Below are 27,804 nucleotides of genomic sequence, written 5' to 3' on the forward strand. Positions count from 1 at the left end.
AGCGAGCAGTCAGATTTTGGTATTAGAAGCGTTAGTAGTGAGTGAGTGCAAGAGTACGAGCGCGTACGTGCGGTCAACGTATCGGTAAGCCCCTATCATTACTAAAATTGTAAAATTTGGGTCCGATAACGGCCACCTTCCTCGTCCAATTCTTTGTACGCCGCGATATCGTCCCGTCCCCTTCTCCAGTCTTTAAAAATTCCCTGTTCCCTTTGGATACTCGATCGCGTAAAGCGAAGAACCTCCTCAAACCCTCTACCCCGACATTCTCATCCCATATTCTTCCCAACCCTTGCGAACTCCACCACGTAGTCTGTGACGGCAGGCCACGTTCTTTATTGTAGAAATTCTGTATAGAGTGAACTCTCGAAAAGGGTCACAAAATTGGCGTCTAACGTCGGGCCAGGAAGGTCCAACGTTCCATAAGCTTTCGCGATCGAAATTTCTCGAAACACCGTTACGAATTTGAAATTGTTGAAACTACGCAGAAGGTGATACCCTTGTTGCCGTTTTTTTTTGCCGTTGCCGGTCGAACACGGTGTTGTGATTAACGTACCGATATAAAAACTATCAGTGCCTCTCAACCGACCCGAAAGCCGTTTTCGATCAAAGTTGCATGGCCACTGAGTTAATGTGGCGGTCTCCTTTAGTTTTGACATACTTCAAAAGGAAAAAGTTGTTTTAAATTACACCCCCCACCAAAAATTATTAAGATCGGAGTGGAAAGCAAACTTCTAAATAATTACCTTATTTCTTTCTGCTGTAACTGCTTTTAATTTTTTTTTGTCCTGGCAAGTTCTGCCTGCAATTCCACCTGTAAACACAAAATGAAAAAAATATAACGATGCAAATATCTATTATGAAAAATCGTTTACAGCCATCTCTTTTCTATGTAGTTCCTCGATTTTTGGGCGGTACGGCGAACTGGACCTAGATCGGCCGCCCCTCCATTCTCCGGGCCGCAGCATCCCCTTTGTTAATTCTAGTGGGGAGTAACTTATATACAGGGTGTCACGCGACTACGTCGACAACCGAAGAGGAATGATTGACAAGGTGATTCTAAACAACCTTTTCCTTTGCCAAAATATTAATTAAGGTCTCGTTTTCGAGTTATTAGCAAAAAACACTGGCCAATCAGAGCGCGCCTTTAGTGCGGGCCGAACCACGAGAGTGTTGGGTTTGCTCTGCGTTCAAGCCACGCCGCACAGTGGGACAAAACGGCTTTCGGCGATCAAAAATCTGTAACTTCGGTTCTATTGGAAATATTTTAATGAAATTTTGGGAAGTTTTTGCCTATATTATGGTACTTAAGTTGTACTAATATAAATCATATTGAATTACAGAGTGTCAAAATATTCACGTATAAAGTGTAACGCGTTCAATATTCTTCACTTGTTAGACATATTTTATGTCATTTAACAAAAATTTGACTCAGAACTGTTAATAACTGTAAGAAAAACGGATTTAATAATTAAAAAATGACAAGACATGTGTTATTATAATATATTTATTTATATTTATTATGATCGATACCAAATCATTCGTGAAAACAGTTTCGACAATTATGAAAATTTATTATGGCATATTGCAAGGACGAAAAAACGTTTTGGATGACGAATATACACGTGGAATGCAGTTAACTGGTTAATAATCGTATCTGGTACTGTTTTTCTATCATCGTGCGCAGCGGCCAAGATGGGTGTAATTTCATTCAATCGCCATTTTCTTGAAAAAGTGCAAAAAAGTGCACCTGATTTTTTCAGATTCTAATAGAGGAAGGTTCACTCTTTCCTGTAGTAATAATTAAACATGTGGCAAGTTGTGGCATTTTTTTTAAATCAAACTCAAAGTTGAGATTTTAGTTAAATGTACTTCGTTTCAATCAGATCCTATTATTTACAAAGTTGTTAACATTTTAACTTACTTTATGCACTGAATAGAATCTATACTATCCTAGTAAACTTTATCATTCATTTGAATTGAATCTTTCTCAGTAAAATTCATTAGAATCGTACATTGAAGTTACGGGTAATATTATCAGCGTTTCGTTTTGACGAATTTCTACTAACTTTGAGTGCGAACCACGGCAAAACGGAAGCAAATATGAAAAAACGGATTACACTACGTTAAACTACAGTTTATTCTCTATCGATGTATATAAATAGTTTTTCAATTTTTGAATTCACGAAAATCGACTTTTGATCGCCGAAAGCCGTTTTGTCCCACTGTGCGCCGTAGTCGAAATCAAGTGCATCAGCACCACGTGGTATAGTAAGATTCGTTGGGCAAAAGTTGTATGGAATAATGAATGAAAAAAAGAAAGAATAAAGTAATGAATAGGTTTCATGTAGAATAAATAAATCGATACTATTATATATATATTTTTTTTAAATAAGTTTGCAAATAATAAAAAAAGGATTAAAATGCAATAACTAATAAACATGTGAATTATAACCCAATGAAACTTACTCATTTGTCGGTAAATGACCCACTGCAATGAAAATGGTTGGCTGTCACTGGGTCATTGTTCCGATCCTGAGCATTCGAGAAGGCAACACGTTACGCTGAACAGCTGATTTCCAACATTGTTATTTATTTGTTACGGACATTTGCCGTAGTTCTTCCTACGTTTAAATAATGGGTGGTCCAGAAAGGGGCCGATTGTTTCAGGTAAATAAACATTGTTATTTAGGGGAAAAGCGGGTAGCCTCGGACATTTTTATATCTTTATTGTTACGTCATATAGAAATACAAATAACATATGACAACATGGCTTTTGTGCTTAAAAAACAATTGCAAACCAGTAATTGTATGCACGCCAAGCAAATTAGGTCATTACATAAATTTTGATATGAATGATATCCGAGGCTACTCGCCTTTTTTCGAATGAGTAAAAACAGAGGTTCCAGTTTATTGCTTGTTGTCTTAAAGTTATATAAGAAATATGTTTTTTTTTTAAGATATAATGAATATAAAAGACCTTATATTTATTACCTGAAAGAGAAATTTGATTAAAATTGATTGCTTCTATGTTTTTTTTTGTATTTTATTTAAGTGTCTCGGGCTACCCGCCCTTCCCCTACTTATTACGGACATTTGCCGTAGTTCTTCCTACGTTTAAATAATGGGAGGCCCCGAAAGGGATCGATTGTTAATATATGTTTATGATAAGTAGGGTTCGACGTACCCCCCTTCTGCCGCCATACATGCAATCACTCGATTTTTTACACTTTGTTGCCCTGCGCGTAAATGTACATCATATTATAATAATCCACACTGGTCCTTAAGGGTACAGACTCCTTGTGCCATGACCTGTATGCGTGCACTCACACAATCAATGAAAAGCATGCACGTATACGCCATGCGTGAGAGAGACACTCGATTTTGTAGATTTCGTTTTTCGTCTCGATAATTGCAGAAATGAAATTTTCGCGGATACAGCACCCACGGGTAGACTTCACCACAGGGTGGTCTGGTCCGTTTGAACACTAATAAACACTAAATAAATAAATACAACATGATAATCATTTTAAATGAATTCATGTACAGGCAATAAAAATAGAAGCATTGAACTTACCTTTTTATATACGTGTGTTCCCTGTTTCTCCCAGATTATAAATTGTTTTTCCTTCAGATAAAATAAGGAAGTAGCTGAAAGTAAAAATTAATAGGACAGTATGAAGAGACCCACCACCACTCCCGTCAATGACGGTCCTCTTCATTCTCAGGTGCAATTGCGACCTTCGATTGTAATCATTTATCATACAACTCATTATATGTACTGTATGGACCCGCCGAGTGCAGTCGCAATAGACTATACAACAGCTCATCATATGAGCAGTGTGTACTCGACGGTGCAGTCGCAATACACTATAGGTGCATTGCGACTTTCGATTGCAATCCTTGGATTGTAATATTATAAAAATATATATAAGAATATATAAGAATATATAAGAATATTATAAGAATATTATAAGAATATTATAAGAATATTATAAGAGTGCCGTACTCAATTAATGTACATCCTCACATGTACTTTCTTGTGTACTACTACCTGCATTGGTGTTTTTTATGTATGCAGGCTCTCTAATAGGTTGCTGACGATTAAATCTACTATCTATAATTTCTGGCAACATGGAGTCTTCATAAAACCTTTTCAGTTTTTGCTTCATTTCTGTTGCCCAGAATCTGTCGTCTCTTTGTACTTTTGTAATTTTGATTCCTTTTTTTGTCCATAAACAGAATAAAGCAGTTTGCCTATTCGCTATGTGCAATTGTCCTTGGATTTGATAATAATAGTGATGAATTTTATTCATCTCATCACCTCGAAAGATACGCCGTATCGCAGGTAACTGCTGTATTGCTTCAGCAGGCGATAAATCCTTCGCCGATTCAGGGCATTTCACTTCGACGATAGTATCATCGTCCACGAGGCCGTCAGGAGTTGCACCTAAATAAGGCACAACGGTATCGATGAATAAACCACACGGTAGAATATGGATTCCCAGTTCCGTTTCCAATTGTCTCAAGGCATTTGCCTCGTTCTCTCTTCCATATTCAAGGGAACGCAAATATTGAATTTGCGGATACATTATGTTTCTTCGAACGCGTAGAAACTTGTGTTGCGTATCGCCGCGCGGATTGTTTCCTTGTTGGGGTTGTAAGGCCCAACTAAACCTTGTGGTACGCGACGCTACACAACACGTGTCCGCCAAGTTAATCTTGGACACTGTGATCGATTGTTCTTTTTTTTGTTGCCGATAAATGTGTAGGTATTGAATTTGGCCGATTTCGTATGCCACTACACCTGAACCGAACGATGTTCAATAGAAAGAAATCTAATTCACGTCTCGACTGCTAGACGTGAATGACGATTATTCTGTGGCCGATTTCGTATGCCAGTTGTTCTGTGGCCGATTTCGTATGCCAGTTGTACTTCGAAACTAAATAAGTTTTGTGTTCTCCACGATGCGACGTTCGAAAGAGAAGTGTCGAGCAAACCGTCCGATGTTTGCCATGGCACCTCGTAGTGCTGTCCAAGGCGTTGCTGATTTTTTGCCTTTTCCAATCAACGTCCCTTTCTAAAAATTGTGAACTCGCGTGTACGCCCTTTGGCCACCCCCCTTGGAAAGAGGGTGTGGGTTGTCTTGTGGAAGGAGGCGGTTCTCGAAGGTTTGACGGAGTGACATGGTTTCCTTCAAGTCGACCTTTGTTTAGCAGATGCCGTTATGCACGTGTTACTGACCGACTCTTCAGGTCTCCAGGTTTATGACATGTCTTCGAGCTGTTGGGACGGCGAGGCGCAAAATTCGGAGCTATTGTATTAGGATTAAAGAGGTTCGAGAAAATAAAGTTTACTGTCGCGCGAAAGTGAAATTGTCGGTTGTAAAATTTAATAAAAATGCGGAAAAGTTAATCTCTACCAGAATTTGTTTTGCACGTTCATGTCATAAACCAACCTTCGAGAACCATCGTGCATTGTATTCCGCGTCGGACGAAACACATTATACTTTTTATCGTATTTCCTCTTGGTGTATTCTTTCTCAATCGGCATACCTTGCCGAAATGTGATGTAGTTAATAATTTTTTACGGTAGGCTATCTATTTTTCGCTCTTTGCCTGATCGCGAGTTTCTGCTTCAATGTTATCTCGTATCGTTTGCCACTGAAGGAGTGTAAGCATGTGCCTCTCACACTCGGAAGAGAATACTGCTTCTTCCATATCTGGTTTTTCTACCGTGGGACCGTAATCTTTGTCGCACGATTGCTTTTCGTATCGAGAAGAACATGCTTTGGCTTTTTGCTTATATTTCGCTGCCATTTCCGATGCATGCTTACGTCGTTGTTCCATATTTTGTACGATGGTTGTCGGTTCCTTGTTCATAGCAGTACTCAATCGGCTGAACGACTCTCTTGAATTGAAATGAAGGACAGCAGCAGAGACTCTACCCTGATACGAGCCCTTGCGTACAAAGTTTATTATTTACCTCTGATGAATTTCGCAAATACGTTATTGAAACTTTCCACTGCATTATTATTTAAACCATATAACAAGCTTTCAGCTTGTGGAAAGAGCGGTTGCATTGCTTCTTCAATGCTTTGATAAATACCGCATTCTTTCAATTGTGGAACATAGTTCACTCTGTTCGGGTCAGAGTATTTCTTGCAGAAGTATGCTAATCTTTGACACTCCTGATGTTCACCGAAAACATGGCTCGCTACATTTTTCATGTCTGTTTTTAAATTTTTTATTTGATCAGCGAGTGTTATTTTCTCTTTGAATCGGTATTCTGCTGTTTTTTTCACACCAGTGCGTAGGCGAAGGGCGTTCTCTTTTACAATAGCTTGTAGTTTCTTGAAGCAACCTTTTGTGGCGATCTCATTTATTTTTCTACTAAAGTTGCGTAGCAGGTGATTGGTGCATTCAATTTTGCGTACATGCATCATATACTCTTTGTATGGATCATTGTCCAATATCTTTTTATACACACTGCTATCTCCATCGGCAACTAATATTGAATATATCAGACCGTGCATTTCTATGCTGGATTTAAATCCGTCTACAATAGCAGCACTTTCCATACCAGTTGAATTCTGGTTACGACCCCAATTTTTGAAGCAACGATGCTGCCGTGCCTCTTCCTTCTTCTTGGCTGCGGTTTGGCAAATTATACAGAATTTATTCTTTACATTGATATAGAGCACCATTTTAGTGTGATATACCACGATGGCTCCTACACCAGAAAGAGAGTTGTAATCACCTCCACGGTATGATCTCTTCATCCAGCTGCCATCTGCAACAACTGGAATCCATGGTATATTACAACCTGGTAGTATATCGCCTCTTGCTATGGCTAGCTCTTTTTCTAATTTCCCTGCATCTTCTATTTCTCGTTGCGCAGCCAATTCGAAGGCATCAATTATTTCATCTTGGCATTTTTCGTCAATTCTCTTGCTCATGCACGACACGTTCATGCTAGAAAGTATTTCCTCTAGCTGATTGTATCCGCCGCCTGTCATCATTGTACTGGAAACAGCGCAGTGGTTAATGTCCATTGTGTTATCGCTCTTCCGAAGGCACGATACACACTTGACGTGATTACACAATTGGCACTGTACTTTAAACTTTTTTTCTAGTCCCTTTTGTTGACATCCAATTATTTGGAAGTGTTCGATGTCACAGCCGATACTCGAATGTTTTCCAAGCTGTATTATTTGCTTGAAAACGTGGTTCTGCTGTTTCTAGCAATGCGTGATCTTCTACATCACAATTTTCTTCATTCACTTCCACAGTAGAAAAATCAGTAGCAGCAGACGATTGTCGGAGCATCTCATAAGAGGTGGAAGGTTCTTCGATCGCAGGAAAATCAGTATCAGCATACGATTGTCGGAGCATATCATAAGAGGTTGAAGGTTCTTCAACCGCAGGAAAATCAGTAGCAGTAGGCGAGTTTGGGACCTTTTCGTAACAGCTGCTACCTGCATCGTCTACGGTACAGGTGCCCTGACCTACCGCAAGGTATAATAATGATAATCCATTTCAAATCTGCTTGACCGATTTACAACAGAAGCAGGTATGCTATTCGGTTTGACTTTGTTCTCGAAACGGGACGATAGAGAACGCGATAAACGAGTGAAAGATCCCAGGTAGCGGCAAACCATAAAGTAACCGGCCGAACAGGGATGTTATTTTTTGAACAAGGATGGAACACATCAGAATAGCTAATACTAGAATGAGAAAGCATATTCCATCGTTCTTTTACTAATTGCCGTCACCCAACAAAACATCGGCTTCTCGCTTTCACGGACCTCTCACTCATTTTTCGGACCTCTCACTTTGCAGACTAGTCCACTCCGCGGCAATACTGTGTATACGATAGATCCGTGAGTCGAAAGTCAAGAGTCAAGAGAGAAAAGACGTAGAAGCAAAGGGAGAGTCAGAATAGTGTATGTAGTTTCTTGAAAATGAACGAGACTCTTCAGGGCGATATTTCGTTTTATGGAACGTTGTAAAAGAATGAAGCAGCGGAGAATCTGTCGAACACGTGTAGCTTGCCTTCAGTCACATAAACCCTACTTTACTCTACCAGTAACAGAAAACAGACCCACCTGTTGTTGCAAACATTTTCTACAAGCAGTTTTTCGAACTGTTCAGGACAATTGAAAAGTTACTTTAGTATACGTATTTAGAAGGCCAAGGGAAAGTTTTGTAACAGCATTTTCATAATACTTGTGGTGGTAATTTACTCAGAAAAAAATAAAAAAATATAATATAATATAGAACAAAATGAATTACAATGTCTCTCGCTACTATCTCTCGCTATCACAATGTCTGTAAACGCGGTTGCTGCTCAATTCTTTCTGCGCGCACGTAAGCGCCGCGCGCCGGCGTATAGGTAGGAAACTGGAGCTCTCCAATCGAGAAAGCCCCACACGAATTCGCCGCGGAATTTAAATGCCTACATATTATAATATTTTGGTACTTGAATAATATCGTAGAAGTGACTTGTAACAAGCATTTACTAGATACTTACAAGCTTTTGAAAGTAGCAGGTAAAGCCCGAGAATGAGAGAGAGAGAGAGAGAGAGAAGGGTGGCTCAATCGAGTAATATGCATAGAAGGCTGAAAAAGAGTCCTATCCAATAAATTGTCCTTTGAGCCGCGCGGCTAATTTGTCGTTTTTAACCGACTTCGAAAAGGAGGAGGTTACTCAATTCGATCAGTATGTATTTTTTTTTTTTTTGTGTGTTCACCGATTACTTCGAGATGGATGTACCAATCGGAACGAAACCTTTTACATCTTGTAGGGTATGTCTTCCGGTTGGTCCCATTGAAAAAAAATTTTTCATTTTTTCATTGTTATTGCAAAATACAGGAAGTTTTTAATGTCAAGATTGGACGATATCCTAATGATCTTTTAATATGTTGTCGGGGACATGATTCTGAACAACTTTTTCATTATGCATAATTAACAGAAAGTTTTAGTTTCCGAGATATTCGTGAAAAACTATTGTTACTACTACATTGAATTCTACATATGCCTACGTGTCTCTACTGGTGTATGAGTCAGCATGCGGTCGCCGATTCTCTACTGTTTCTTATATACATGGGTACTCTGCAAGGCATGTGCCGATTGCGATGAACCCTTTCACATCTAATAGAAGATATTTCCGCGATATTTCACTTGCAAAAATTTATGCAATTTGTTATTGTTAATAACTATTGTGATAACTTGTATGGAACTTGTTATCGTTAAAAACTATCGTTATTGCAATTAACCAATAAGAACGGTAAACCACCTTACGGCATCCTACAAATACTGCTCGTTTCACTAAAAAGTTTGAAATAAAATAATTTTTAACAAAAAATACAACCGACTTCGAAATGCACTAAAAAGTATGAAATAATTTCTACTTCATTTATACAAATACCCAACAGCTATTAATAAAACCTATTTACTCGTTAAATAGTATACTAAATACATATGTATATTTCAACCTTTTCGGAGGCGGCGTAAAATTAAAAACTTTTCTTCTACTAGGAAGATTCAGGCGTCGATAACCTATCAAATCATTATTGGCAGCATCGTATATTCGGGTATTTTTAATTTTTTTATTCATACATACAGACGCACACGCACCCTTCCATACAAATGCACATTCATTCCTTTAAAACTAACCTTTAAAACTAACCTTTAAAACTAATCATTAAAACTAACTATACAAACTATATATATACAATTATTTACAAACAGTTTTTACATATGTTTTTACTGCACGATATATGGTGTCTGTGTACTGTCATGGTGGAAATGTATTGTATCGGTTGGTAAGAATGTAATTGTGTGGGTGGTACAATGTATGGTGCATGTTGTGTGACTGGTGGTGTGTACGGTGCAGGTTGTGTGGGCGGTGGAGTGTTCAGTGAGGGTTGTGTGAGTGGTGGAGTGTTCGATGCGGGTTGCGTGGACTGTACAACGTATGTTGCCGCGCTTGCGATCTGTTTGTATTTATTTAAAATGCTATATTATTTAAAATGAATTGGTCATACGCGTCCCAATCGTCCTCCCTGGACTCGGATGCGTGTAGCATTTCTGCTATTTGCTGTATCTGGTTCACTGCTCCAGTCAGTTGTTCTACTTTTCTCCTTTTCCCGGGATTTGAAGTTCCGGCAAAAGACGGCGCGGATTTCATCGACGGCGTTTCCTCCGCCGAAGTCCGGATCTTCGCTGTCGGAAGTAGGCAGGCCGGTACACCATCGCGATGGTGCCGCATTTGGATATGTCTGAAAGAGCGCGAGAACATTAACACTTTTGCACACGAGTAGAGCACATAAGAACAAAATGTACCAGTGTGCTCTGCGATTCTCTTCTCTTTTGCGTGGGTCTCATGAATTGATCCATGATGTGCACCCACAGCAGCCGTTGTGTATATACTTCTTTGGCCCCCGCGCCTGACCTCATGGAGGCCTCCACCTTCCTCTCGTTCTGGTACTGTGTACGGAGTATTTTTATTTTGTGCTTAGCTTCTGTAGGCCTCAGGCCATCCTTCTCCATCTCACGGATCAATACTTCGATTGCCCCCGACCGCATTTGTATATTTCGATACGAGGACGATGTAATGTCCCACAGGCAGTCGTGCTGCCTGTACAGCTCGACGAACTTCACCGTTTCGTTTTCACTCCACTTCATTGTCGTTTAACAGTCACTGCTAATAGTAAACTGCTCCCACGAATCGTTTCTGTTTAAATAGCAATTTTTTCGAAGTACCTGCATCAGGGCGCGTTGTAGTGGGGTAAAGGAGACAAGTAATGTACTGGGGTTGCCGAAAAATGAGAAAAGATCAGAATAATTAATATTTCGGCACATAATATATCCCCTAATATATCCATTTTCGGTCCTTTTGTGAGAAAATTGGTTTTATTTCTCACTTCTTGTTCTGTCGCGACCCCACGTGCGACCGAAGAAATGAATAGAACGAACGAATAGGACTTGAGGCATTCCGCGCATAGGTAAGAACTCTTACCATGCAATGAGCACCAAAGCAATTTCTTGTATCTTTAATAGTTTAGGAAATAATGGACTGTTTCCAGTTACGCGAGGCACACTGTATAATAGACAGGTATTTCACAAATGGTTCGTTTATTAAAATTTTTTTTTAAATTTTCTCTTAAGGGGGGCAATACAATTGGAAGCCATAAATTTGCAAGCTTTTGCGGAAATTTTTTGAACACAAAGAAATAGTCGTACATTTTTGAAACTTTGGCATTTATTAATACCTATATTAAGGTACAAAATCATATTTTTTTTAATCTATAATTTTTCAAAATGGTGGTTTTATTAATACGATAGTCCAACAGGTCCGCGCGGGAGGTGGAAATCGGGGTGACGTGTAGCGCCCGTTATATCCTTCTCAAACATTGGAAACAGAAAGAACTTATTACTCATACCCATAGTTTCTAATTGTACCTAAATACAAATTGAAAAGTTGAGAATTGGAAGATTTATATGCGTTTGGAAAAAATAGTAAATTTTTACAGGTTTTCTTGTGTACTTTTTTTATATTTTTGCAATAACAAAGTACTTTTTACAAAAACAATTAGGTTTAGCGACAAGGTAACAGTGTTATGAAGCTGTGATAAAAATTTCAGAAAGATCGGTTAAATAATTTTTGAGTTACAGTTCCCGCCAATTTAAAAAATCATGTTTCGAGAAAAACGCGTTTAAAGTTTTGCTTGGCCTCAGCAATGCTCAAGAGGCGTGTCACGCTCGGAGGCTATAGCTTCAAAAATACTTCGAATTTCTTTTTCAAATTTTGGGATGATATTCTTGACATATTGAACTAACAATTTATGAAAAAAAAAAATGTGCATTTTTTGAAAGTTCTAATTGTATTGCCCCCCTTAATAATTCAAAAATGAAGCTTTAAACAACATTTTCCCATAGGAAAATGTTTAGCATCACCCCAGCTATCACCCCCTTAAACAACTTACACTCTTTCTGGGACATCCTGTATATATATCACAAACCAATTCCACCAACATTACAGATGTATATATGTACAAATAAAATTATATAAATACTAGAGAATTATCGTACAAAATTGAACAATGGAAAAATAATAACAGTTTCTGTATAAGAATTTATAATACATTTAATATTTCTTATATTTTCCCTCCGGCTCCGGTTAGTGTCTGACGTGCCGTTTTGAGTCACGTTGGTTACAATGAATTTGAATACGAGTGACCTAACAGTCTATATTGTGTACGCAACACGAGATAGTAAAAATTATTGCAATTTTTAGAATACACAGCGAGTATTATATGTATATTAAGAATACACAGTACTGATATAAATAGTCAAAAATGATCAAGGATTTTGTTATCCCCATAAACAAAGATGAGCTCTTGCAAAGGAATATTGAAAAATATAATGTTAAACAAATTGTTCCAATAAGTGTAATTCCGCAAGCTCTCAATGGTATGTAATTAATGTTATTTATTGGTTTCAATGCAATTTTTTTATGTAATACTTCTTACATATTATTACTTTGTTACTTTTTGTTTTACAGAAGCAAGAACAGCGCTTCAAACTAGTGGAATTTGTTTTATTATTGAACACTTTGATACATTTTTTTCTATAATTTTGCAGGTAAATAAAATTGTATTGCCAATTGTTATGCATGGTTTTAGTAGAATTCATAAAGGTAAGGAATGTTATTTTCATATGTGTTACGCTTATTTAAATACTATTATATGGCAATAATACATTTAATTATTATTTAAAACAGCATTAGAAATATTGATTGTTGACATGGAAAGTATATTAGAGAACCAGACTAAATTAAGCGAAGAAGAGAGATTAAAATATCTAAATGTGACTAAAATGCTTGCATATTTATTTTCATTGTTTGTTTGCTATATAAATGATAAAATTCTTAAAGATGGAAGTGATAAACTTAGTGGAAAGGTTTATATAATATCTATAATTGTATTATAAAGATTTAATATTTTTGTGTCAGCTAATTTATTTTATTTAGCGTAAGAAAGGTACTAGATCTGATATGGAAGAAGAATGGGAATATACTAGAGAGAAAGCATTAGAATATGTTTATAGATTATTACAATTACCTTTACACAAACTTTGGCAACCGCCTATTGTTGAAGACTCATTCACAGAGTAAGTTTAATATTTGATCTAAGAAATTATTCTTATGGTAAAGTAATAAAAATTTTATTACTCTAAATAAAAAATATGATTTAACTTGTTGATTTAATTGTTAATGCTATGTTGCAGAATACTCACTAAAGTGTGTTATAAAATGATAGAACAGTGTACACATTCCAAACAAAAACATCTAAGACAAACTATTTTTGAGGTAAAATTCTTTAAAGTTTTATTAAATTGTTTTGAATTTTAACATTCTCATAATTTTTTAATAAAAGATTTTAGGTACTTCGGTTAAGAGATATCATCATGGAATAAGCTGTGTAGTAAGAATGGTTCAGGTGCGTATATTTAAATTTTATTTAAATAACAGAATTGGTTAATAGTATCAATTAATATTGTAGTTGGTGAAATTACGTGATGTGTTACCATCACATATAGGAATTGGAGTGGTGCATATGATTGATGAATGTGGTTGTAATGGTTTATTAAGGGAAATAATAAAAGAAATTGATCAAAGCGAACCATCCGAAAGTGACTGTCGTAATATTTCAGCATTTCTTGAAACCATTGCCACTGCTAAACCAAATCTTATAATTCCTATTCTTGATGATATAGTAGATTATCTGTCTAGTGAAGTACGTTTCTATTAGTTTAAATATAAAATTGTATATTAAGTTTACTTTATGTTTGTTTATACCATTTGCAGCATTACACTATGAGAATTTGCATTATTAACATCTTCGGAGTAATTGTAGAAAAAATATTAACCGGAGATGAGCTTACCCAAGAACAGAAAAAGCAGCGTGATGAATGCCTTAATATTTTAGAAGAACATATTCTAGATGTTAATGCTTATGTAAGGTCAAAGGTTTTACAAATTTGGCAACATTTATGTTGTGAAGGTGCAATTCCTTTAACAAAGCAAGGAAAGCTTTTAGCTGCTGTGGCATTACGATTAGAAGATAAAAGTATAACTGTACGAAAACAAGCTTTGCAGCTGATACGTGCGTTAGTTCAAGGCAACCCATTTGCAGCTAAAGTATGCATAATGTTAATTTTTTCTTTTTATTATGAATACAAAATCTGACGAAATAAATCGCGTTTTTAGTTAAATAAAGTAGAGATTTCTAAATCGTTAGAGAAGGAAGAAATAACGCTAAGAAAGCTACAAGCTGAAACTGTTAGTAAAAGTACTCGTGGTGATAGTCAGAGATTAGAATTATGGAATGCTTTGCTTCCGAAAATAAGAGAAGCATTAAAAGAAGTTATTAATCGCACGAAAGAGAGGAGCAACAGACGAGGTATGGTTATTTTGTTCAGTATGATTCATGATCTGAAGATACATATAAGTTAAATATGCTATTTTATAGATCTAGAGGATGAAGATGAAGAAAATATTGATATTGACCCTAATACAGCGTTTGAACACGTCAGACAATTAATGTTAAAAGAAAAAATTCTGGAAGCAGTAAAATGTTTGTGGAAGGTTTGTATTAAATTGAAGGAAAGTCCAGAAATTGAAAATTTTTCTGCCGAAGCAAAAGAAGAATGTCTGTTTTTACTTTTATTGAAAACATTTATGGAATCAGAAAATGGTCCAAACAATGTACAAGAAAATGCTGATAACAGAGAATCATTAGATAAAGATAAAGAAAATATAGTAGGAGCAAAACGCGTTGTAAATTATTTAAAGGTATGTATCTAATTATTTCCTACTAATTTTGATAATTCTTTTATTTCTGTATTTTTTTTTTTTTGTAGCATTGCTTAGAATTTGCCACTGAACTAGAAATTGCTATACCTATGGCAGAAAAATTACTTTTTTCTGAAACGGCAAGCGATGCTGTTGAAGCATGTACTTTGCTTGGAACTGCTTATCAATTTGGTGTAGTGGGAGCAACAACCGCTATATGCGATGCTCTGTATCAAGTATTTCACCGTGATCCATCGGTACGCAATAATATTGCAGAGGTGTATAAAAGTATTTACTTAGTTAATAATGAAAGTCAAAAATCAGAGCGACATAATGCTCTAACCTGTGTTAAAGCATTGGTTGAATTGTTAAAATCACTTCAACCAAATCAAAGTCCAGCTTTAACTCAGCTAATTTTAACGTGGTACAATAATAATGATATAAATAGTGAAGTACTACAGGTAATATCGTGTATATTTAGTTTTATAATTTTTATCTAAGATGTGATCTAACTCTCTAATTTAATAGGTATTGTGGGAAAAGTTTTCAATGAAGTCCTCAGACACAAATTCATTAGATAGTAGGACAGCATTGATGTTAATAACAATGATTGCCCAGGCTGAAAGCAATATTATAACAGGAAATTTGAAAGTATTGATAAAAGTAGGATTAGGACCACGAGCAAAAACTGATCTGTTATTAGCCAGAGATACCTGTCGAGCATTGTTAAAAATAAAACACAAAACTGATGATATTGAAAATCCTCCTGTCAGGTAAGCTACCTGTGAAAGTGTAATAATTCTTTAATTTTATGTTTGATAATTGTAATAATCATTTCTACTATCGTTAGGTATTCAAATGACCATGAAATATTTACAAAAATTCTTATTCTACTGACAGAAAATTTTACTAATATGGAAGAAGACGCATATGTTTCATTTGCGACAGATGCAATTAGTACCATTTACCATGTACGAAGTATTCTATGATTTTATTACGGATTATAGTATACAACAATATTTCATAAAAAATATTTAAACATTTTAGTTAGCTGATCAACCGGAGTATTTAATAAAGAAATTATTGTTAGAAGTGTATAAACGAGGACAATTTGATATTGGTTTGCCTGTTCCATTTTTTCTGTTATCTAAACTGTTATATCTAGTCGGGCACGTTGCAATTAGAGAAATGGTACATTTAGACATATCAGTTTACAGGGAATTAAAACGAAGAGATGTTATACGACAATTACGAAAAGAAAAGAATTCAAATAAAAAAGAAAAAGAATTTGATAGATCTGTGAACTCCACTTCAACGAGCACCCCAAGCAGTGCAAGACAAATGATTCGGAGTAAAGAGGTAAAAGACATAATATAGAAGACGTGTTTTAAAAACATCATACACCGTGAAAACTATAGACCTTTATGAAAGATCTTATATTATACTTTTATAATTAGACAACTATCACCGAAGATAATGGAGAAGAAGCTGTTGAAGGCGCGGTAGAAGATACGGATGCAGAATTTATAAATGATGTTCTTGAAAATCATGTTGTGACCGGTGATGGATTTTTATCAAAATTTGTGTATGTGCATAAATTTAATTCTTTTTCTATTTTGTATTGTTTGCATATGCCTATATATTTTGTTTTATAGGCCATTAGTATTAGATGTGTGTCGATATCCTGATAAACATAATAGTGAAGATCTACAAGCCGCTGGTGCCCTTGCCCTTAGCAAAATGATGCTAGTAAGTTCCATTTTTTGCGAAGAGTCATTACAAATGTTAATTACGATCTTAGAACGTTCACCCTACCCTAATATTCGGGCTAATGTTCTTATTGGAATAAGTGATCTAACAACTAGATTTCCAAATCAAATTTTACCATGGATGAAACACGTTTACGGCAGGTGATTATAAACACTCGTTAACCAATTCAAGCATGGTATCATAATTGATTAAAGAATATAATTATCTTTCAGACTTCGGGATGAAAATATAACCGTACGAAGATCGTGTTTTCGAGTTTTATCAAGTCTTATACTGAGAGAAATGTTGCGTGTGAGAGGTCAAATATCAGAATTAGCTGTGTGCATTGTTGACCATGATGAACAACTCCGAAACGATGCGAGACAATTTTTCAAAGTACTTTCACAAAAAGGCAACACATTGTACAACGTAATGCCTGATATATTATCTCATTTAACCGACCCTGAATTAAATTTGAATGAAGCTGATTTTCACGAAATTTTAAAGTGTGTGTAATAAATAACAGAATATCAAATCGTCATTTAATCTAACAGCATATGTTTTCAGGATCATTTTGAATTTACTACAAAAGGAAAAACATGTTGATTCTATAATTGATAAGATTTGTGCTAGGTTTAAACTAGCCACTACAGAAAGACAGTGGCGTGACTTTGCATATTGTCTTTCACTTTTACAGTTTAGTGCAAAAAGTAAGTAGGAATTTATTTAGAAATTAATTAAACAAATTTCTTTCTAAAACAAAACAAATTTTATATAGGTTTACGTCGTCTTATTGAAAGTTTACCTCTACTAAAGGAAAAGATTCATCACAATCAAGTTTCAAAAGCATTGCAATCCATTATAGAGCAAACAAAGCAAAAACCAAATACAAAAGCGATTTCCGTCGAACTGGAAGAAAAGATGAAGGAACTTTTACAAAAAACAGAGAATTCAACACAGAATGATAACGAAATGATGCCACCACCACAGTTGATACCGAAAGCAAGAAAGCGTGGTCGACGAGCTGCTTCAAAACGTAAAAGTAGGGGTGCAAGAGAAGATGATGAAGAAGAAGAAAATGATGATGACGATGACGATGATGGTGATGATGAAATGGATAACGATTTAAGTATATCTACAACAAGTACGTTTTTTAATATGAAAATAGTAATTTTAATACTATATATTACTGATATAAAATTATTTTAATAATAGGTAAGAAAAAAGAAAAATCGCATGAACTTCAATCAAGTTTTGGTTCTGATGAATCAATCGAATTTCAAAGACGATGTATGTATTCCGATTTCTGTAAACAAAATTACTTTTTGATATCTGATTGTTACTATTTTTATTAGCTACTGTAAATCCATCTACATCAAGTGTAAGAAGATCAATCCGAAACAAGGGTATCGATTTAGCACCGCCGCTTCCGAAGAAAACTAAACAGGCTGTAACACCAGTATGTTTTCCAAAAAGATCCTCAGCGCGGTTATCGCACTCACGAAACAAGGAATCAAATTTTTAAATATATACTTATATATACATATTTGCATAACTAATATACAATTTTTTATTTTTTTAAAAATCATACTAAGGCTTAAAAGGAAAGTAAGTGACAAATATACATGCAAATCGATTTTTTAATTATTTTAATAAAAATAATGATAAAATACCTTTTGCAGTGTACCTATTAACTGTATCAAATGGTAAAAAGTAATTTCGTGTATTTTATGTATATTTGGATGTTTCAAAGAGTTTATATCTACAGAGTCTTTCGTTACCAATTATTTAACAGGACCATGGAAAAATTTTATAAATGTTCAAGTAAATATCGAGTTTTTTATATATAATAGTTATATGTAATTACAGAAACTGTTAATTCTAAAAATAAATTTATTTATTTAAAAATAAAGGACGAATTTCTGTTTATAAATTCTTTATTTCTAATTATCATTCATTTTTCTTGTATATTACACAGTAATTACTTTTCAGGTAAATCAAGAAATTTTTCCTGTTGCATCATATTCTTATTTTGCAACATTAGTTGTCATATTTTTAGTAACAGATTTTGTACGATATAAGCCTATCATTATTTTGTGTGGTTTCTCTGGTGCTATCACATTTCTTTTGATAATGTTTGGAAAAGATATCTATGCAAATTGTGGAATTCTTTTATGGCTTGTTTTTATGTACAGAAGTGGCTTACTATACATACATTTATGCTAAAGTTGATACGAAATATTATCAGGAAGTAACTGGTCATACAAAAGCAGCATCTCTTTTTGGTCGTTGTATGTTGCACGATTGTCACTCTCTTTTGATACATTAAATTATCATCAGTTGAATTATATTACAGTATCAGGTATTTATTAAAATAATAATTTTTAGACTGATGTAAAATAGTTAATTTTTATTTTAATAACTCAAATGTTAAGAAAGAAATTTATGAATTAAAAATTCAAAAACTATATAAATTATAGATATTTAAAATATCTTTTTATAAAAAATATAAAATTTATTTTCCAGCTATTTCATTTGCAACAATATGGGCGTGTTTTTTTACCTTTTGTTGGTCAGTCCATTTATTTTCATAAAGAAAATGAAAATTATGTAAACCATGATTCTTTAACTAATAATGAAATGGTAGTATCACAATCATACAATTTAAATGAATTATTATATAGACCAGAACAGTACAATAACAACAATTCTCCCAGTACAAATGTTTCGTTGATACGTAAAATAAAACAAGCTTATATTCTATCATGGAAAGATTTTTTGCAAGCATATTCAAACAGTCATGTTGAAAAATGTTCAATCTGGTGGTCATTTTCCACTTGTGGATATTTACAAATTATCAGTTATATACAATTACTTTGGCAAACTGGTGTATCACATGGAGATAAGATTTATAATGGAGCTGTAGATTCTTTATACACTATCATAGGTGAGCAAATATCCTGTATGACTACATGTGAAAGGTTTCATTGCGAATGGTACATTTCTTGCAGAATAACACCAAGAAATAGGTTTTTTGCCATAACAATAGTTAGTAACAACAAATTCCATAAATTTTTGCAACTGGGATCATCGCGGATATACATCCTATTAAATGTGAAACGTTTCCTCGTGATCGGTTTATTCCTTGTAGAGTAAACGTCGAAAAATACAGGGTGTCCCAGAACTGGGGTAGGAGCCGAAGAGGGATGATTGCTGAGATCATTCTAAACATCTTTTTCCTTTGTCAAAATGTTGTTGAAGGCTTCGTTTTCGAGTTATTAACGAAAAACACTGGCCAATCAGAACACGCCCTTAGCGCGGGCCGAACCACGAGAGTGTTGGGTATGCTCTGCGTTCGAACCGTGGTCGTGATCAAGTGCATCGGCACCACATCGGTGTAATAGGATTCGTTGTTCATGAGCAATCAATAATTCGATACTATTATTCCTTTCTTTTTTTAATTCATCATTCGATACAACTTTTGCCCAACGAATCTTATTATACCGACGTAGTGCCGATGCACTTGATCACGACCGCGCACAGCATACCCAATACTCTCGTGATTCAGCCCGCACTAACGGCACGCTCTGATTGGCCAGTGTTTTTCGCTAATAACTCGAAAACGAAGCCTTTACCAACATTTTGGCAAAGGAAAAAGTTGTTCAGAATGACCTTACCAATCATCCTTCTTTGGCTCCTACCCCAGTTCTGGGACACCCTGTATAAATGAAGCATTACGTTTTTTACAGTAAAAGTCGTTAGCAATGAAAAAAAGGAAACTGTTTTTCTAACAGGACCAATTGGGAGACATACTGTACAAGATGCAAAAGGTTCTGTTCCGATTTGCCCATCCGCGCTCGGAGTAATCGGCGAACATAAAGAACAACAATACAGTATTGCCTCGTAATAAGCAAGTGGTCTCGACTTCGAAATAAGCAAGTCGCTATCCCCTCTTCTTTGTTTGAAGTCGCCCGCAAAGTGATAGGTACGAGAAATGAGTGAGAGGTCCATGAAAGCGCGAAGCCGATGTTTAGGGTAATAAATTTCACGCTCGACTGAGCAGTGACATCGGTTAGTAGAAGAAGGATGGAATATATGTATATAATGCTTTCTATCCTTGTTCAAAAAATAACATCGCTGCTCCGCCGATCACTATATGATTTGCCGCTACCTCGGATCTCTCACTCGTTTCTCGCGTTCTCTATCGTCCCGTTTCGAGAACAAAGTCAAGCCGAATAGCTACCTCCCTCGAAATAAGCAACGGTTCGGTCCCGAGCCACTTGCTTATTTCGAGGCAATACTGTACTGATCGAATTGAGTAACCTCCTCCTTTTTCGAAGTCGATTAAAAATTAAATAGAAGAGAGTTTTACCGAATAGGGCTGTCAATTTTTTTTTAATTTAAGAAAAAAAAGAACTAACAGCACGCGGAGTTCCCAAGCGGTCACCCATCCAAGTACTATCCACGCCGAACTTAGCTTGACTTCGGTGATCGGACGAGAACCGGTAGTAGTCCTAAGTCGTATGGCCGTTAGTTAAAAATAGGAACTTTATTAGAGCAGAAAATGGTTAAAAATCGAAAAAATATATAATGTAATTCAAAAAACAGTTAGTTGTTCATATCCGTTGTATTCCATTACATAATCTACTGTGATTGCGTAAAATAAAAATGTGGTTAATACAATTGTATTTCCCAAAATCTGTCAAATGCGATTCGACTGAAATTTTTGCAAATAGCTTCATTTTACATGAAAAAAATGTTTGCAAGAAAGATTTTTGGCGATATTCAACGTGTTAACTGACATAATCTTTAATATGTCTCTCAGACGTAAAAAATCCAAATTTCTAAAAAAATTGAATTATATAAGTTAATATTGTAGTGTCGATAATTTAAAGTATTTTTATCAACTAAAGTTCAGCACTGGATCAAGGGGGGTCTAAAGGGGTTATAGTCTCGGGCCCCACTTTCCAGAGTTTGGAATTCACTACAATTTTATAAATTTGAAATCCAATTTCTTGAAATGAAAACTTTTTTCTTTTTCTAGAATGCTCAATGAATTTGGTAAGTCGTGTTATGTCCTTTTCATATTGTATTTAGGGCAGGTAACCAAGATATGATCGATGGAGTTCTGTATCCCGCAAAAATAACAGTTGTTTGAGATATATACGAGTGCGTCCAGTTGCTGTGACCTATTCTTGTTCGTGTTAACTTTACTTGATCTTTCCTGTTGAATAGGCAGGTCGGATTTTCATCATTTATATTGTTGCGGATTCTATGTAGTTTTGTCGGTCTTGAATATTTCCACTCTTCGTTTCATATTTCTGTAGTCGCTTTAGTGATATATTTTTGAAGATATTGATTTAGTATAGGGCTATGAATTATTTCAGATGCAGTGGAGCTAGCTAGCTTTGTTGTTGAGTCGTCCTTTTCGTTGCTTCCGATATTGACATGTGAGGGGACCCAAGAGTACAATATTTCTTTTCCTGCATTAATACTCCGGATTATTATGTTACCGCTTTTTAAATTTTGCAAGGCTGACACGACACTTTTGAAGTCTGATAAGATGATGAATTTGTTGTGTGTTGCTCTTTTTACAGGGTGTTCGACAACAGGTCAGAGATTTTTTAAGGGATGATTCTAGGGATCAAAATAAGACGAAAGTCAAGAATAACGAAATAGCGTTTGCGGCTTTGTTTTCCAGTAATTAACGTTTAAAAATTCGAGTAAAAAACGCCTGAAGCCTGCAATCCGCCCAGCACCGACGACTGAACGTCAGGTCAGCAGGGGTCGGTACAATCATAACTAAGAATCGTTGAACAGTAGAACCTTACCTCGTGCTATTCTGTTTCTCGGTACTGCAGCATTCGACTTCGATTCTTGGTTATGACTGTACCGACCCCTGCTCACCTGACGTTCAGTCACCGGTGCTGGACGGATTGCATGCTTCAGGCGCTTTTTACTCGAATTTTTAAACGTTAATTACTGGAAAGCAAAGCCGCAAACGCTATTTCGTTATTCTTGATTTTCGTCTTATTTTGATCTCTAGAATCACCCCTTAAAATTTTGCCCACCTGTTGTCGAACACCCTGTATAAAACATGCACATATTTTATAAACATTGTAGTAATACTAATATTACGTTAGAAAGTCCCTTTGTTTATTAACTTATTTTGAAAGTTTAAGCATGTTAGAAATATTTTGTTTTAAATAATCCTGCTTAATGTGTTTCCACTGTAAATATTGTATTAATCCTAGTATTGGTGAAAATGCCGAATAGGGGACCTCGCCCCAATGATCTAACCCTAACCTATCCGAGCTTCTCAGCTACCCAGAACTAACCCAGAACTACCCTAACCTAATACATCACTAATGTGATTGAATTTTAATGAACATTTCGATCTTAATTTTTACAAACTTTTTTTGTTAATAACTTTTTAATAAGCAGTGAGCGACGGTTAAGTTATTAGAAAAAGTTACTCGAGGGCATGTCCTTGACAACGTATCATTGTCATTGGGGCGGGGTCCCCTATTCGGCATTTTCACCCTAGTATTATTGCTATTATGAGCGTTATTTGGAATTATGGTCTAGCTGATCTCATAAATTCCAAATGTGATTTAAATCCGTCAATTGAAGCGTACTATTTTAAGACAATTATATAATAAATATTTTTGTGCAATTCCCGATGTATGTTTGGAATCACTGTTTTGATAAAACTTGAAATTATCACGTATGTTCTTATCAATGTCATTTTTTATTAAATTCTATTTTAAAATATCTAAACATTTACATTTATCTAAAATACCATCAATAAAAAATCAAAACAAATGTTGCTGTATATCGATAAAATGAGTTTAATTAGGTTTGTCAGCATGGTTATTACTCGAAGCACATTGCAAAAGCGGTAAAAAATTAGTCAAATACAAGAAACGTAATATTTATCGCAGCTAGCTCAATTAGCTGATCTAATTAAATTCAACTGACCATTCATAGGTTACATATAAAAAAAATGTTCTTTTAAAGCATAAAAGATAATACAGAAAGTATTAAATCACCATAACTTTGTATTCCATTTTCTTTAGGTCTTTCCCGACATATTTTCTAAACAAAAAGCAATCAGATATATAACTTATATGTTATTGTAGTGTTTTTTTCTACTTTAACGTGCAGCTTTCAATTTAACAGTCATAAGATGTTTATTTTAAAAATTGTTAATGTAATTTGTAACGATTTTTGGGTATTATTTTTGTGAAGTATTTTAATTTCTTTATTTCAAATTAACTGATAAATTTATTTTTACAAATATGTAAGTGAACATTCATCTTTGACATCTTGGACCATATGAATTTCGATAAGTTATACAATATTTTAACAAAAAAAAGATTTTGTTCATAAAGTCTACTGAAACAGTGACAAGGGGATATAGGAAAAAATGTACAGAAATATTTGATTAAAATTATGTGCATAAGTGGGTATGCAAAAGCTAGGCTGGTCCTGCCCTCTTCCCCGCCCCAAAAAATATATAGTGCCCCACGCCAAAAAATATAGAATCTAATCATTTAAACATTTTAAGATTCTAAACTTCCACAATTACAAAATTCTAAGATTTTTAAATTTCAAAGCTCCTTAGGAATCCCAGAGAAAAGTCTTACCATTAGTTACGTCAATGATTAAAATATCAATTGTCTTATTGGATCATTGCCTCAAAGACGTGCAGTAAAAATTGCTGCAAAAATTATGGCAATTATATAACAGAATCATAACTTATGGTATATAAAAGCTATGAATGTTCTATTTGTATTACAAAATATTTATAATTTATATTATATTTTCATACAACAATTGCAAATATTAATAAATATCTATTATTATACCCTGTTCAGAAATTTATTATCCTTATAATTCATGCCTTACGATTAGTATCAAGTATTCTTTGGACATTAAAAAATTGTTTGTAAAGTCAATGAAAAAAGAATTATAACCGCATATTTTTTACGCTATTGTGTCTTCTATTAAATCATCTGATAACTAAGAATTTTAATAAACACAGTTAATTGTAATAAAGATGATCGGCGAAAAATGTATTCAATATATAAATCTTTCGTAGATATGGCTCAAACATGACTAACGCTTCAGAAAAAAAAGGATCCTAAAAATATCTAAAAACAAGTTCGTTATATGCTCTAGTAAACGAAATAACTTTTTATCATCATACTTGTGCGTTACCGAATTCATATAATCAGAATACTTAACTTTATCATGCAAGCAGTTATTGATAAACATTCATATTACGAAATCCTTCAAATCGTGAACTTTTCTATCTTTATAGAAATAAAAAGAATTAAATGAATGTTTTCACTTTACAAACGATAAATTAAAATTTATTATTCGTGGTAAGAATATATATACATATGTATCGTAAAAATTAAAAAATTCCATAGTGAGAGCGTTTCCTAAGGTGTCATATGATTGTGAATACCTTGCGACTGAAGGTAGTAAGTCCACACTTTGTGAAACGAAATGTAAATCTTAACGACGTGGATTTATCCCTTTAGATCTTCACCAATTTTATAGCCTCAGAAACCTGTTGGAGATTTTGAAAAATTGCCTAGTGATAGTGGCATCTCTAGCGGAGTAAAAGTGAACTATGAAGAAGTAATTTACGTTTTTCAAATTGTAACAAAAATTTTTTCTAGAAAAACATAATTTTTACAAGGTTTTAAAAGCCCAATTGGGAAATTAAGCTCTGTACGTTGCTGTATAACTCCACACAGAATATTTTTAAAAAAGAATTATGAGAAAAAATTACTTCTTTACTTCAAAATCTTTGAACTACCAAATCGCTAGATTTGAATCGCGTTATTCTTGTCTTTCTATGCAAAAGAGACAAGAATCTTACGCAACTTTTCAATTTCTCCTCTTGAGGTCTCAGATCAATTCGTCACTCCTGTTGACTCTTGATATGTTAAGTTAGATTTCGCTGAACTTACGCTAGAGACTGCCGCTAAGAACGGTAGCAGCATTGTTATGTTCCTGACATGCTTGTCGCTTTCTCTTATTCCTAGGTGTCCCAAGATAAATTATCTGTAGCAGTCTTTTTAATAGACCACTGTTTTGACAGCAATATGCTACAAAAGAACGGTGAAAACAGCAAAAAGCTCAATTTACTCTGAAAAGAAAGAAAATGCTTCTTCTTCTGGAGAAAGCTGCAACGCCGATGTTCTATATTATCAACGAAGAAGTAATGTGGCAGCATTCGTGAAGTTATCGACGGAACTAAAAAACATTAGAAAGCTCCCTTCTCACAAGTGCTTACCGACAGTGATAGTTATTCATGTGTTTACAAGGTGACCCACACAATTATGACAAGTTGTACCTTCCAGTCAGAGATCGTAAAAATATCATAAAACAAAATTAAATGGTATCTCATGGTACATCATTTCAAATAATTTTTATGCATTTTTATATATTGATGCACCTAAAAACTACAGTTGCACCTTTATTTTTTTTAAATAGAACGTCAATTTTTGAATACACCAATTGATGCATCATTTTAATCTCCTTTATGATTTATGACTCGAATTTATAGTGTACCTCCAACTTTCAATAAGTCTTATCTATCCCTTTAATCCCTCTCTCAGATTTACTGATGAGTTCAACGAATTTCACTCCAAAATAGTTAAATTAACAGCTACTCTTATATGAAAACAATAAACTTGTAACAAATTTCTTAAACAAAGTAGTTAAACCAGCAGCAACTATTGTGTGGAAACATTGCAGTTGAAAGGAATCCTATAATCAAGTCAGAAGACTGAAATTTATGTCAGAAGATAAAAATTATGTCAGGCGAATATAACCATTACAAGAAAGATAATAAAGTGATTAATTATATAATTAGAGTTCTTTGAAATTTCTGAATGTGAGATGTGTTCTTTTAAAAGATAATCCTCATGCTTAGCGTTGCAACAATGATTTCTTTTTATACAACTTATAATTTAAATAGAGACATTAATCAGGTTATGAATGAAAAAAAGGGGCTGCAATAAACTTTTTATGAATTTTCTTTTTGAAAAAATAAATTTTAAAGTAATGTAATATGCGTTCGAACGTAAAATTTGTGCTAATTTTAAGATGCAGTAGCTACGAAGGCTTTTTGTTTAAAAAAAGGGGGAGGTCTTATGGACCATCCATGATTCTAATATCTCCTTCTGTTACACTCAATAGATTAATATTTTAATTAAATTATTAAAAGTAGAAATTATATCACAAAAAGTGTAAACAAAAACCCTATCTTACAATTAGAGATAATGTCGTTACATTCATTAAATAAATTTAAATGATTGGTAAAATACCATAACTAGGTAAAGATATTTGTTTCTGTTGCTAATAAGTAGCAGTTAGCAATTAACAGAATGTTAACAAATTGAAAAAAGTATTTCCCCTTTTTAAATAATCATATCTGTTTTTATATCTTTACGTTTTATAAATTTCAAAAAATTAGGAAAGTTATTATTTAATTTAGCTATGAGCATAAATTTTTGTTTCTAACAGTCCTCATAAACTAATAATTATATATCACTATTAAAACGGTAAAACTGAACAACCGAACAATTTGAAAATAGAAAGAGAAGCTATTATACATAAGTACGAATGCAGTTTAAAAAAAATTTATCTTAATTTTCATTAGTATTAATATAAATTTGAGATTAAAATGAAAACAGTAATTCATATACTATCACTAACCAAGTTCTTGGTGTTTTAATGTATCCATAATTATTATCTTCTATAAAAAGCGGTTCTTTTCAAAATAAGAATCTACTTACATATACATATACTGTCCATCGATCAGAAGAAGATTCATGTGAATAATGCAATCTGATTGGTTGCGCCCCACCTCAATAACGTATGATTGGTCGACGCGGTCACACTACTAAGTAGGCTCGTGTAAAACTAGGAGGTCAGTCGATGTGTGCGTACTACGCCCTCTTGTCCTGTGCCGTCCTGTGAGACATCTTGTAATCGGAAGAACAGTATTACATGTGACGCATTTTGATATTCGTCTCGCAAACTCGCATGGTACACGAGAGGTAATTGCGCGACCAGCTAGTGATAAGTTTTCGCGGTAGGACGCCACTAGATGGCGAAACTATCGGTCGTCCGAGAAGGCAGATCGGGGTATGAGCAGGCGCAGGTTGGT

At 34.6% G+C, this 27,804-nt stretch overlaps 2 protein-coding genes and 1 non-coding gene across 12 annotated transcripts; 2 read left to right on the forward strand and 1 right to left on the reverse strand.

The window, feature by feature from the left end:
* LOC114881655 (condensin complex subunit 1-like) lies at positions 1–18,522 on the forward strand. 10 transcript variants are annotated; one of them, XM_046288671.1, is made up of 23 exons: positions 1–84; positions 897–1,053; positions 12,303–12,478; positions 12,570–12,704; positions 12,789–12,967; positions 13,038–13,177; positions 13,295–13,376; positions 13,444–13,506; positions 13,570–13,803; positions 13,875–14,207; positions 14,277–14,469; positions 14,539–14,861; positions 14,930–15,322; positions 15,390–15,634; positions 15,712–15,832; positions 15,909–16,220; positions 16,319–16,446; positions 16,517–16,771; positions 16,844–17,118; positions 17,165–17,320; positions 17,389–17,754; positions 17,826–17,900; positions 17,966–18,522. In XM_046288671.1, the coding sequence occupies exons 3-23, from the start codon at positions 12,364–12,366 to the stop codon at positions 18,133–18,135; spliced, it is 4,293 nt and encodes a 1,430-aa protein (XP_046144627.1). In that variant the 5' UTR covers positions 1–84; positions 897–1,053; positions 12,303–12,363; the 3' UTR covers positions 18,136–18,522. The 10 variants fall into 10 exon arrangements, 9 of the variants coding, with proteins under 9 accessions (XP_046144627.1, XP_046144629.1, XP_046144628.1 ...); XM_046288673.1 differs by lacking the exon at positions 12,303–12,478 and having other exon boundaries at positions 12,650–12,704; XM_046288672.1 differs by lacking the exon at positions 897–1,053 and having other exon boundaries at positions 67–84.
* LOC114881654 (thiamine transporter 2-like) lies at positions 18,309–19,766 on the forward strand (the record flags this gene model as incomplete). Its single annotated transcript, XM_046288720.1, is given in 6 exon segments — positions 18,309–18,434; positions 18,603–18,760; positions 18,762–18,904; positions 18,907–18,972; positions 19,137–19,162; positions 19,164–19,766. Coding segments are annotated over 6 exon segments (1,122 nt in total), but the record flags the coding sequence as incomplete, so codon positions are not given.
* A 1,258-nt stretch (positions 19,767–21,024) lies between these two features.
* LOC114880483 lies at positions 21,025–21,145 on the reverse strand. The gene has a single exon (XR_003790081.1). It is a non-coding gene; the product is annotated as a 5S ribosomal RNA (ribosomal RNA).
* Positions 21,146–27,804: the final 6,659 nt, after the last annotated feature.

This window comes from Osmia bicornis, chromosome 14 (assembly GCF_907164935.1).
Source record: "Osmia bicornis bicornis chromosome 14, iOsmBic2.1, whole genome shotgun sequence".
NCBI classification, from domain to species: domain Eukaryota; kingdom Metazoa; phylum Arthropoda; class Insecta; order Hymenoptera; family Megachilidae; genus Osmia; species Osmia bicornis.